The 13352-nt window shown below is 44.2% G+C and overlaps 1 protein-coding gene across 1 annotated transcript in view; it reads right to left on the bottom strand.

Annotated features, from left to right (window-relative positions):
- SPINT2 (serine peptidase inhibitor, Kunitz type 2) overlaps window positions 1–13352 on the bottom strand; it is a 28721-nt gene extending 15369 nt beyond the window's left edge. Inside the window, exon 1 of the mRNA XM_025914218.2 lies at window positions 12839–13352. Within this exon, the coding sequence (XP_025770003.1) occupies window positions 12839–12944 (106 nt within the window). The 5' untranslated portion in view covers window positions 12945–13352. The remainder of the gene's footprint in view (window positions 1–12838) is intronic.

Raw genomic sequence — 13352 nt, 5'->3', positions numbered from 1 at the left:
CACACGTCCCTTCGAAACAGCACACATGTATCCTTTGGAAAAATACCTAGTAGTGCAATTGCTGGGTCGTAGGGTAGTTCTATTTTTAATTTTTCGAGGAAACTCCACACTCTTTTCTAGAGTGGCTGCACCAGTTTGCATACCCACCAGCAGTGCAAAAGGGTTCCTCTTTCTTCACGAACTCACCAACATCTGTCATTGCCTGAGTTAATTTTAGCCAATCTGACTGGTGTGAGGTGGTATCTCATTGTGGTTTTGATTTGTATTTCCCTGATGATGAGTGATGTTGAGCATCTTTTCATGTGTCTGTTAGCTATCTGGATGCCTTCTTTGGAAAAGTGTCTACTCATGTCTTTTGCCCATTTCTTCACTGGATTATTTGTTTTTTGGGTGTTGAGTTTGAAAGTTCTTTATAGATTTTGGATACTAACCCTTTATCTGATATTTCATTTGCAAATATCTTCTCCCATTCCATCAGTTGCCTTTTAGTTTTGCTGACTGTTTCCTTTGCTGTGCAGGTTTTTACATTGACGAGATCACAATAGTTCACTTTTGCTTTTGTTTCCCTTGCCTCCGGAAACATGTTAAGTAAGAAGTTGCTGCGGCTGAGAACAAAGAAGTTTTTGCCTGCTTTTTCCTCTAGGATTTTGATGGTTTTCTGTCTTATGTTTAGGTCTTTCATTCATTTTGAGTTTATTTTTGTGTATGGTGTAAGAAAGTGGTCCAGGTTCATTCTTCTGTATGTTGCTGTCCAGTTTTCCCAACAACATTTGCTGAACAGACTGTCTTTATTCCATTGGATATTCTTTCCTGCTTTGTCAAAGATTAGTTGGCCATACATTTGTGGGTCCATTTCTGGGTTCTCTATTCTGTTCCACTGATCGAAGTGTCTGTTTTTGTGCCAGTACCATACTGTCTTGATAATTACAGCTTTGTATTACATCTTGAAGTTGGGAATTGTGATGCCTCCAGCTTTGTGAACAACCCTGACTTCTTGCTTCACTGTATGCCTGAGATCAGGCCAAAAAGCCTGGGATCATCTCACAAGCCTGAAGTCACTCATAAAATGGTCCTTTTCCTCCCACCCATCTGTTTATCTAGAGCAAAGCTCAGAAACATTTTTTATACCTGGCCAAATAGTGAACACAGCCAGTATTTGCTTTGCATGAAAGTATGGAAACCAACTTCTATGACCTTTAAACTTGTTTGTCAAAACATTAAAAATTGTGGGTTAAAAATGTATAGAATGAACAGTAAAATTAATATTTACTTAGTACAATGTGGCTAAAACATTAGAAACTTGAGAATTAAAGTGTTTAAATTTCTTTGCAAAAAAAAAAAAAAATTACCAAGAGTAGCTTGAACAGTGCTTGTGATGGTCTTTAGTCATATAACTTCTGATAATGGAGCAAGCATCATTTCAATTAGTCTTAGTGAACTGTCACTTTCTAGGTTTGGATCAGCTCCCAACATTTTATCCTTTCTCTTTCAATATCACAACTGCTCCAAGAGTTGCTTTACTTTTTGTGGGTTTTTTTTTTTTTTTTTTTGCCAGTGGTACTTCCACTGGAACATCATTGTTTTTGTCACCACTTTCCTTGTTTCTGTTGATAAGTGGACCCTCACTAGGCTTCTCTGGCTGCACATCCAGTCTTCCAAATCAAGGCAGTTTCAACATTACCAAAGTAAGCGAGTTCTTCTATCACTCCACTTATGCTCCATTGGAATTTTTTGTTTTTCATTTTTTTAATGTTTATTTATTTTTGAGAGAGAGAGACCAAGTGTGAGCCAGGGAGGAGCAGAGAGAGAGGCAGACACAGAATCCAAAGCAGGCTCCAGGCTCCAAGCTGTCAGCACAAGCCCGATGTGGGGCTCGAACTCATGAACTCGTGAACGGCGAGATCATGACCTCAGCTGAAGTCGGACGCTCAACTGACTGAGTCACCCAGATGCCCCTGTTCCACTGGAATTTTGCTTCCAGCATTACCACTTTTTCTCTTTGCTGCACTTTTCATCTTTTTTGGTCAATTCCCTCTATTGATTAACCACAGGTTAATCAACTGTAACACGGGTTTATTACTGGGAAACAAGGAGGCAAGAAAACCACATGATTTGCCGTGTGTGTAAACTGAGTAACAGATATACAGTGATCAATCACCATACATATATGTCATTTACATAGTGATCTGTGACCGAAGAGCTGAAACTTGTACTTTATCCAAGTACCCAGAGTTAATATACTGTGGTAACTAAAATCCGTGCGTGTCAAAAACCATGCAAAGCAGGGATTGCCTTTATTTCAGACTTTGTGGGTCACAATCTGTTCTAACTACTCAACTGCAGCATTGTAGCATGAAGGCAGCCTTCGACAAACATGTAAATGAATGACCATGGCTGTCATTTCAGTAAAACCTTCTTTATGGGCACTAAAATTTTATTTCATGTAACTTTTACTGATTCTTGATTTTTTCAAACATTAAAAAATGTAAATAGGTCTTAGGCCATACGCAGGCAGCAACCATGATACAGTTTAATCTCTTCTTTAGAGAGTGTTTATAAAAACACCCAGTTCAGATTTTCCACCCTGTCATTATAGAACTCAGCAAGCCTTATGCGTGCAGTCAGAAGCTATCAAATAGACTCCTAGGGTTCACGTTTCTTATAACAACACTGACCATGCATTCCTCAGGCGTTTCCTTTGCCAAGAACACTGCAGCATATACCCTCCCATTGCTGAAAACAGCACTACTCTTTCCATTAAAGCAACTTAAAATTCTAAAGACGATGATGAAAGAGAAATTACCTGCTATAATAATTCTCAGACATTTGAAAATCTTATTTTACACACAAAAAATAAGCGCACAGTTCACTCCTCAGTATCAAAAAGCAAAGAAAGCAATCAAGAGTCATTTAATCCAAGTGTTTCAAACAACAGGGGCAACGGTTACCACATTCCCAGAGGGCTTGGTGTTCACAGACCTACAACAGCTGAAAATTCACCATCAAGACATCTTATTTGTGCTGGTTAAGTAACTTGTAAGACATGCACATAACAGCGCTGTTAAAGACAGGCAAATGTGTGTGTGCTGGTATAGAAAAATGTCTAAGACTGAGAAGGAGAAAAACAGGAGAATGGTTTATGTATTGTAATTGCTTTCTAAACTTTTAATTTAGACACGTGTATGAATTTACCTTTAAGGAAAGGAACTGAAGGAGGGAGAGAGGCTTTTCCAGTTTTTTTCCATCCAGAATACACAGTGTGAGTATTCTAATCTTGTGAATACGTTACTTTTTGTTGTTGTTGTTGTTAAGGGTCAGCAGTGGTTTTTTCAGGATAGTGGAATATGGTCCCTGCTGTGTAAAATTTTCAGTTAAAGGGGCACCTGGGTGGCTCAGTCTGTAAAGCGTCCGACTTCGGCTCAGGTCATGATCTCGTGGCTTGTGAGTTTGAGCCCCACGTTGGGCTCTGTGCTGACAGCTCAGAGCCTGGAGCCTGCTTCCGATTCTGTGTTCCTCTCTAGTTCTGCCCCTCCCCTGCTTGTGTGTGCGCGGGCGCTCTCTCTCTCTCTCTCAAGAATAAAACATTTTTAAAAATTAAAACAAATAAAACAAAAATCTTGGTTAAAAAATTTTAAACTACATGAGAAATAAAACTGAATGTGCTAAATTCCTTAGGATCTTGAGCAGTATGAAGCAACAAGTGTTGGTGAATAGCTATTGTATGTAAACAGGGTCACCATACAATGTACCCTCCAGATGAGGACATTTTTCAGAATGAAAGGGGGCATTCTTAATAGTCACTCTGTGACATAAAGTGGCATGAATTGGAACCCTCCAAGGTAAACTGGGCTGAGTAGTCATCCCTAGAAAGCATTGACTGAGGATGCGGTCTTTTGCCCTTCAGGGGTTTATAATTAAAACAAGGCTCGCTTGGGCAGAAAAATAAAAGTCAAAAAAATCACATAACATAAAATATTTCAATCACATTACAAGCCCTGAAATTCAAAGGGCTTGTAAGCCAACACAAGGTACAAAGGAAATGACCAAAGGTTCTGGTATGGGGAGTGACACATATGAAAGTCATTTGGAAAAAGTGTGTAGGACAGATCCTCATTCTGGTAAAGGATCTATGTATGGAGGGATCCCTGGCTGCCATTATTATCCACTGTCTTACCTAACGCAGTCTTCCTAACCTCCCTGTTTTTTTCCTCATTCATAACATGGGAACAACAGTATATTCAATAAACACATACTAACCTAACAATAAAGCTGGAAAATGTATAAACCCCATATTCTTTTTTTTTTTTTTTTTTGAGAGAGAGCCTGTGTGTAAGCAGGAGAGAGGGACAGAGGTGGGGAGGGCAGAAGGGGAGGGAGAGGGAGAGAGAGAAAGAGAATCCCAAGCAGACTACACACTCAGCGAGGAGCCCAACCCCACAACCCTGGGATTATGACCTGAGACGAAATCATGAGTTGGATGCTCAACCAACTAAGCCACCCAGGCGCCCCTAAACCCATATTCTTTAATTCAGCAAGCCACATGTTCACTGATTTAGGCCTGGCTGGTTTAAAAAAAAAAATCCTGGGGCGCCTGGGTGGCGCAGTCGGTTGAGCGTCCGACTTCAGCCAGGTCACGATCTCGCGGTCCGTGAGTTTGAGCCCCGCATCAGGCTCTGGGCTGATGGCTCGGAGCCAGGAGCCTGTTTCCGATTCTGTGTCTCCCTCTCTCTCTGCCCCTCCCCCGTTCATGCTCTGTCTCTCTCTGTCCCAAAAAAAAAAAAAAAAAAAAAAAATCCTGCAGATTTTAGAAGCTTGGAATATATAAATGGAAGAATCTTGGGGGGCTCAGGAAGATAAAGCAAAGCTCTGATTGTGAATCCAGTGTATCTGTGACATAGTAAGAGATAGATTTAGTCACTGCCCCCTGCCCCCCCAACTGCACCTTCAGACACAGAGGTTTCTAAAATCCTTGTGGTTTCTTGAGTGCTAGGAGCACCTTTGTTCTAGTAATTGGTCTTTGGCCTGGGTTCCTGACACAAGAGTTAAGAGCCTGGTAATCTCTGGAGTGATAATGAGATGACTGGTGGCTGGGGGGCCCCTATATAGCTTCTGGATGGGGGCTGGTTTTCGGAAAGACAAAGGCAAGATTGAAGGGTTGGAACTTTCAGCCCCACCCTCATCCTCTAGGAAGAGGAGGTGAAAGGGAGTTTGAGTTAATCAATCATGCCCACAGGATGAAGCTTCAGTAAAAAAAACCCTAACTGAAGGGGTTAGGAGAGATGGGTTGGTGAACACATCATGTACCAGGAGGGTGGCTCACCCTAAACTCCATGAGGACAGAAGCTTCTGTGCTGGGGACCCTCCCAGACTTTACTTCAGATCTTCATCTGGCCATTCATCTATATGTAAATGTATCTCCTGGAGTTCTGTGACCCATTGTAGCAAATTACTGAACCCAAAGGGGTTGTGGGAACCCTTGATTTATAGCAAGTAGGTTGGAAGTACAGGTGACAACTTAGGACTTTCAATTGAAGATGGGGGGGGTGGGCAGTCTTGTGGGACTGAGCTGGTAATCTTCAGGGTCTGTGCTAACTCCAGGGAGTCAGTGTCAGAAGTGAGTTAAATAGGTGTTCACTTAGAACTGGAAAACTGCTTGATGTGGAAAAGCCCATTCATCTGGTGTCAGAAATACTCTGCAGAAAACAGGAGAGTTTTCTCTTTAAAATCCATTTCGTTTAGGGTAAAACTAAGAATGTGAGCAAGAGAACTATCTTGAGGACATTATAAATATAACTCAGCCCAAGATGAAGTGAGGGTCTCTCTGTGTGATTTACACATGTTCTGGATATAGTTAGTATAAAAGTGTTTTTCGGCAAACTTGTTAGCAAAAAGTCCCCTTTTGTGACATCGACACTTGTATCGCCTGGTCTGGAATGCACTATTTATTAATCTTGAGGCTGCTTTGACAGCAACTTGTCTGGGAAAGGGCACTCACTGAAACTTGAATTCACTGGTTAGCAGTAAAGTAAGGAGGCTCAGTCAGTTTCTCCTCCATAGGCTCCACTGAGATACATTCTGCGGGTGCGGATGGATGCAGTTCTTAACAACTCAAATGGGAGGAATATCTTTGACACACGGACCAAAAACATAAACAGTGTTAAAGATTAAAGGAGTTTTGTATTCCATTATAAGCACAAAGCTTTGAATAAGTAGTAGATATTATATTTTTATGAAGGCCAGACCAATAAAGGGACAGTGGGAATGAAGATAAAAAAGAATGACACAGTTCACTAGAAAGTCCAACCGATGCGACCCAGGGATAAGGAAGACCAGAAGTACAACCTCAAGCTGGAGTTGATCAAACCAACTCAACCATCATCACTCCTCCCTTTGTTTCTCTGCTGTGTGACCATTTCCATGCTTAAAGTGACACCATCCCTTATCTGCACCCATAGTAAGACAATGGCAAACTATCACATGGATCAAAGTCCTGCAACTCCACATTACTGGAGATTAAGAGTTCAGAGCCTGGGGAAAATAAAAAAACAAATGCCCTGGTTACCCATTTGGACCTTCAAGTATCTTTTCACCAAGGAACGAGAGAATTTTAAAAGTTCTGTGTAAGTGGAGAAGTACTGAATATCAGAGATGAACTCTTGGCTGTTTTAATTCTACCATGCCAAATTCCAAAGTTGACATTTATTCTGTGACCAGCCTTATTTGAAAGTGATCTATAAATCCACGTATTTTGGTTAGCTGGGCAGGTTCTACATACTTAAGTGCTTCTGTTTTCAGTACAGAAAACTACCCATCTCCTCTAGGTTTGGGTGCCTGGAAGTTGTCATTATTAGGATAAGTAATTCAGAAACTTCAAAATAACTGCTAGGTATTTATAAGGAAAGAACATTTACAATGACAAACCCAACTTAAATTATAAGACTCATAAAATCTTGGCATTTTAGATATAACATTTTGATACATAAGTTTACATTTTATAAACACCAACACCATGCAAACCACCATTCCTACCCACTGTCACCTCATATTCATCACTCAAACAAGACTATAAATTCTACCCTTACCTAAATCTATAACTAGAATCACAGTAGCCCATCTGAATAACTTGGAAGGAAAGTTTCAATGTCTTTAATGGGTGGGACTCCCTGTTAATTCACATTCAGGGAGGGGCACCTGGGTGGTTCAGTCGGTTAAGCATCCAACTTCAGCTCAGGTCATGATCTCACTGTTTGCGAGTTTGAGCCCCACATCGGGCTCTGTGCTGAGAGCTCAGAGCCTGGAGCCTGCTTTGGATTCTGTGTCTCCCTCTCTCTCTGCTCGTCCCCTGCTTATGCTCTCTGTCTGTCTCTCTCTCAAAAATAAATAAACATTAAAAAAAAATTTTTTTTTAATTCACATTCAAGGATTCTTAACATTTTCTGAATAGTGGTCCATTTTCACATATTGATCAAAACTAATAAATCCTCTCCTTAGAACAGTTTCTCAATTTTTTTCCATTATCACCCCCTAAAGACCTTTTTAGAAATGTTTCCCTGATCACCCCATTAAATTTCAATACCACGGACATACCGTATATTTATTTATGTGCAGTGGCCATTTGAAAGGTCACTATTGATAAAATCTAGTATTTTTTCACCTGCTTAAGGGCATGCTCTAGACTCTAAATGACAGACGTAAAGACACACACAAACTATGACCTATGAACTCAAGGACTTCAGAAGCCATGGACCCAGGACCCTTTTGGTGAGATCCATCTCAAATACTAGTGTGTAAAACAGCTTAAATTCTTGCCCTCATCTCAAAAATGGATTTCTAATAATGGAAAATGTACTTCAAATAATTTCAAAGTTACCAGGACTCAGCATCCATGTTCCAGCGTTCCTTTTCAGTTTTCAAAAGATCTTGTCAGAAACAACATGTGAAAGGACATTGTGACCAGGACTGCACAAAGACACCCATAATCCTCATGCTAATACTTCTGGGGCCATCTGTGAAATCTGCCTTAGTCATGTCACCAGTAGGCCACCGGGCTTCCTGGGGTTGATGAAGTCATTTCAGTGTGACCCCTCCAGGCTTCTCTCCCCTCTCACATGAATCACGGGCTACCTCACCACTCAGCTAGCCTCGGTCTAGCTTCAGCACGTAGCAGAGGCTCGGCTGCCAGGCCAACTACCTCAAGACAAGCCTGAGAGTTGCAATGACTTTGGGGATAGGTGAAATGAGGAGTGCTCCAGGAGCCAGGTGAAAAAGAAGTTTGCTTTCTCTATCACAGGCCAAGCTCTCAAATGCGGACCAGAGCAAAGGAATGTTTCTGGTGGAAAGGGGCTGCGTTGCCCTCAGTGGACCTGAAAGTAAGGCCCTCATTGTCTTTAGAGACTGTTATCATTTGTATCTCAAAGGCCATGTTTTCAATACTAAGACACACCAAACCACATCTTACTGTTCTTATAGTACTTGTCACCACATATATATTCACTGTTTGTTTATTTACTGTATTGTCCTCCTCTCCGAGGTAGGTGCCATGGATCAGGAGGTCATTTGTTTTGTTCAGTGCTATTTCCAGCGCCTGAAATTACTGTACCTGGCACTTGGTAGGTGTTCAATAAATACGTCTTGAATAAATCAATGAATAAATATTTCAGACTGTCCTGGAACCAAACTGTCTTGACAGCAAGCAAAACAAGTGCTTCTTCTGTGAAGGGCAAAAATACAAGACGCTACTTTGGAGAACCCTCAGCTGATCACCAACACCAACTGCACCACGTTAGCTCTCAACTGTCAGATCTCCAACCACTCAGTTTACAACCATCCATGGGGGTGAAGAGAAGAGAAAGGAGTGGTGACTAATAACATGCTTACTGGAGAAGTGCTGGAAAGTTTGTCCATTCAGTCAAAGTTCTGGGGGAACTGTAATTAACCCAAGAGGTTGGTGGAAACTGAAGATCCCTTGAAAGTGCAGTGGAGGCTCTCAAATGAAGGCTGCTGTACTTTTCTCTAGTGGAAATTCCCAAGAACAATCAACAAAGGACTATGAGCCCAGTAACCATTAATGTGAGTTCTGATGCCCACGTTCAGGCATAAAGTTACTGGCAGCAGGAGCTACATTTAAACTTCCCAAAGGAATTGCTGAGGTTCTATTCTGAAAAGGAATACACAGTTGACTTTCCTCTTTATGATTTTCTTAATAACATTTTCTTTTCTCTCGATTACTTTATTCTAAGAATACGGTATTTAATACATATACAAAATATGTGTTAATTAACTGCTTGTATTATTGATAAGTCAACAGCAGGCTATTAGTAGGTTAAGTTTTGGGGGAACTAATCAAAAGTTCCATGTGGATTTTCAACTGTACCCTGTGCTGGTCAAGGGCCAAATGTATTATCTGCCCTTGTACTGATCAAAATTAAAATTACGTATTTTGGGGCACTCCAAGTAACAGGATTTATCACCTAGGACGATATTTAAAAAATCACACACATATGTGCCCACCTGATAAGGGCTTTTCCCTTGATAACAGCGATGATACACACACACATACCACACTGTACAATTTATAAGGAGCTGTTATTTTCTTTGACCTCCATTTACTAAGTGTGGCACATATTTTCTTTAATATTTATTTTTATGTATTTTTGAGAGAGAGAGAAACAGTGAGTGAGGGAGGGGCAGAGAGGGAGAATCCCAAGCAGGCTCTGCACTGTCAGCCTGATGCAGGGTTCAAACCGTGAGATCATGAGCAAAAACCAAGAGCCAAAATCAAGAGTCAAACACTTAACCAACTGAGCCACCCAGGCGCCCCTAAATTGGGCATATTCTTAAGATGGGGGGCGTGGTGTCACAACTCAAATGCTTAGAGATACAGTGGGCAGGCCAAGTGCATAAAGACTGAGTCCTTTCCAAAGGAGCACTATAGGTGCTATGTGGGAACACTGACTTGGTGCTGCTCATCTTCATTTTTCAGGCAGAGCCCCAAGACAAATTTTTCCATAAAAAATTCCCCAGTTCTAGAAACTATACAAGTCACATAAAGCCTGTTTGAGGCCTCTTGGGAATGAACAGTTTATAATCTGTGTGTTTTCCACGGCAGACTGGCACTCTCCCTGACTGCCAGAAACACCCAGAGCAGCACCAGCTATTCCCCACCTCCATCGGCAGAGGTCTGGAGTCAGGACACTCTCTGTCTAGCCTCCAAGTGTCACTACATCCCATGCCCCTTCCTATCCGCCCTCCAACACCCAGCACCTGCTCAACATTGTCAGTCTTGAAACCACGTGACACTCCTATCACCTGCTTATCACATCAGCCACAGACTCCTGAATTACCCCCCTTGTCCCCATACATCCTGTTTTGTTCCCATCTCTCTTCTCCCTAACTCCCGGGGTTTCCAGAACTTAGCAACTACTGTAAGCAAAAATCTTTCATTTCCTCAATCTTCTCTCTCAACATTCTCGTCACTTTCTTACTCTAACCAAACTCCGCTCTCCCCTGAGGACATGCCTTCTCTTGTGCCTTTCCAAGAGAGTAGGGCTCCTTGCTCCTGGAACTGCTTCTACACCATTCTCCTCCTGCCCTCTCAAACCCTAGCTATTAATCTCATCATTAAAGTAGATTATACCCCACCCTGTGTATCACCTGCTAACTGAGATCACTACTCCTCACTTCATGACTTCAGCTCTCAGTTCACTGTCTTCCATGCTGCCTCTCATTCTCAGTGATTTCCCTACCCAGGTAGGTGACCCTGGAACCATCCTGGCCTCATATTCATCTAGTGGCACCTATGCAGTTGCAAGTGGCTGGAGAAACACCTCGCTCTTAGTGGAAGACCTTGCTGCCTGAGAAAAATCAAAGCAATCAGAAGAAAGCAGGGTGGGGAATCAAAACTACCTCCTGCCTCAAATTAAACTATCTGAAAGCTTTCAAACAAACAGAACTTCAGATAAGCAAGGTCGTTAGTTCACACAGCCAGACAGCAGTACTTGTGAAAGGTCAGGAGGTCCAGCCATCTACAGCGACCAGAAAGGCCACTGGGAAAAGAGAAGGCGTGACTCTGTCAATTACTATTGTGTGACCTGAGGCAAGACCTGTAACTTCACCACCAAACCAGGTTGTTTCAAGGATTAAACAACACACGGGAGCTCAGAGTAAGCAAGAAGTTAACCATAAACTCAGTTTTGAGAAAATCCAGGCCAGGTAACTGGAAGGCACATCCTAACATAATCACATCACTGAAAAAAGTCCAGAAGTACTGTTAAATTCTAGCTCAGACTGCAAGAATGATCAACGCTTGTATTCTTGATTCCTTAACCTACAGAGTTAATCCTCTCCCACCAACCCTTGATATCCCCGTTAGCTCATTTTTCCTGCCTCCAGTGTAGGGACATTAACAGTCTTCTGAAGTCACCACAGGTGATGACTTGGTGTGCACACATCCTTTCTCTCCTTCCACCCAAAATGCTGGCCTATAAAGCCACCTGGCTCCTCCCGACCGCTCCCACCTCATATCCTCCTCCAATTATCTCCCCACCCCAACCCCTCCTGCTCCAGCTATGATGGTTCTCTGTCTTTTCCTTGAATACCCCCAGGCTTGCCCCCCACCTCAAAGCCTTTGTACTCCATCACCTCCAACTGGACTCTCGTCCACAAGGTTCTTATGTGGCTGCTGCCTCCTCATTCTTGTTAGGGCTCAAGATGTCACCCTCCTCAGAGAGACGTCCCCTGACCACCTGAGCTAAGCAGCCCCCATCATCTTACATCATCCTGTTGTGTACTTCACCTTGTTCATTTACTTCTTAGTAACTTAATACTGTGGTGGCTGCTCTTTATCTAAATGTTTACCTACTCACTGTCTCGGTACCCCCCCCCCCCCCACTAAAATATAAGCTCTCCAAGTGCAGGGACCTGGCTTGCTGGAAGTTACAAATGTGCCACTGGTGCCAGCACCATCCCTGACATATAGCAGGGGCTCAATAAGTTTTGCTGAATCAATGAATTCTTCTTTCAAAAGTGTTTCCCCCCCCCCCCCCCCCAAAGCCTGGCTGTCCTTTTCTGAAGCAGTTGAGATTATAACACTTGTTCAAAAAGACGTTTCAGGCCAAACTTCCGTAAAATGTAGAGGTTTAACATTGGGCCTTGTTCTCCGCCAGCTTCTAAGGACCAGTTTCACAAACCCAACCCCAGCTTCTCAATGCCAACACTCTTCTTATACCAAAGGGCCCAGTCTTGCACCCTGGTAACGTTTCTCCCCTCCAACATTTTTGCTTTGCTTCTCCTTCCTTTGAAATACCTTTCTTTTTGGAGGCGCTCTACTGCAAATTTCTCGGGAGGCTGTCGTCCAATATCCAAAGAGGTGGGCGAGGGGGCTTTTTCCCAGAGGCTAAAACTGCGTCACGTAATCCAACCCCCACCCTCTCAGGCTTGGCCTCCCTGGGCTTTTCTGGGCCATGGAACTTTCCTCTGACAGGAAGTGGCTGGTCTTCTGTTGAGCCTCTCACCCTTTTCCTGTTGGCCAGTGCCACTCCTTCTTGGTCAATAGCCCTAGTCTCCTCCCTCACCCGCAGGAAACTTTACCAACCCCGGCTCCGCCGCTCGTCCTCACTCCCAAAGGCTCCCAAACCTCTTCCCCAGACTCAATCTCCCACAGCCGGCTCCACCACGCCCCCGCTCCACCAGGTCGCCCCCAATTTCCTCTCCCAGCAATTCGCCCTGATCTTACCTTACCCAAGGCCCTTCGCACCCCAACGCAGCCGCCAGACCCTAATGTCCCGCCCTCGGCCTCTCTGCCTCCCGCTCCTCCCAGGAGACCCTCCCGGGCCCTCACCGTGGACGCTACGTTCTCCGTCGGCCGCCTCAGCCCCGAAAAGGAGCAGCGAGGCCAGCAGGGCGAGGAGCACCCCGCACCGCCTTGGCCCACACAGCTGCGCCATGACGGGCTCCACCCGGCAGCGCAGGCGAAGCCTCAAGCGGCTGGCCGTTAGGGTCTCGCGATCAGGTGCGGGAAGACCCTTGCCGCGCACGCGCACTGGGGAGCCTCGTGTTCAGGTGCCGGCGCTCCCACAGGGTCTGCGAGGTGCCGCCCTGGCGCTCCCGCCGGCGTCTCGGGGACTACTCCTTGTCGGACCTTCGGTGCGCGGACGGTCTGTCCGCTACGCCCACGACGCTTCAGTCCGCCTCTCTCTCTCGTCCCCTGCCTCCGGCGACACTTCGCCGACTCTCCCACCGTTCAGACCCCCACCACACCCACAAGCGCTCGGTGGGCGGTAGAGCCAATGGCGGGCGCCTAGAAGCAGCTCCCGAAGGTGGCCGGCCGGGGAGGGGGCGGGGCGCACCTGGCG

The sequence above is a fragment of the Puma concolor genome, chromosome E2 (genome assembly GCF_028749965.1).
Source record: "Puma concolor isolate L17-30 chromosome E2, mPumCon1.1.hap2, whole genome shotgun sequence".
Classification (NCBI taxonomy): domain Eukaryota; kingdom Metazoa; phylum Chordata; class Mammalia; order Carnivora; family Felidae; genus Puma; species Puma concolor.
The sequence above is the reverse complement of the archived record's forward strand: the minus strand, read 5'-3'. Positions and strand labels throughout refer to the sequence as shown.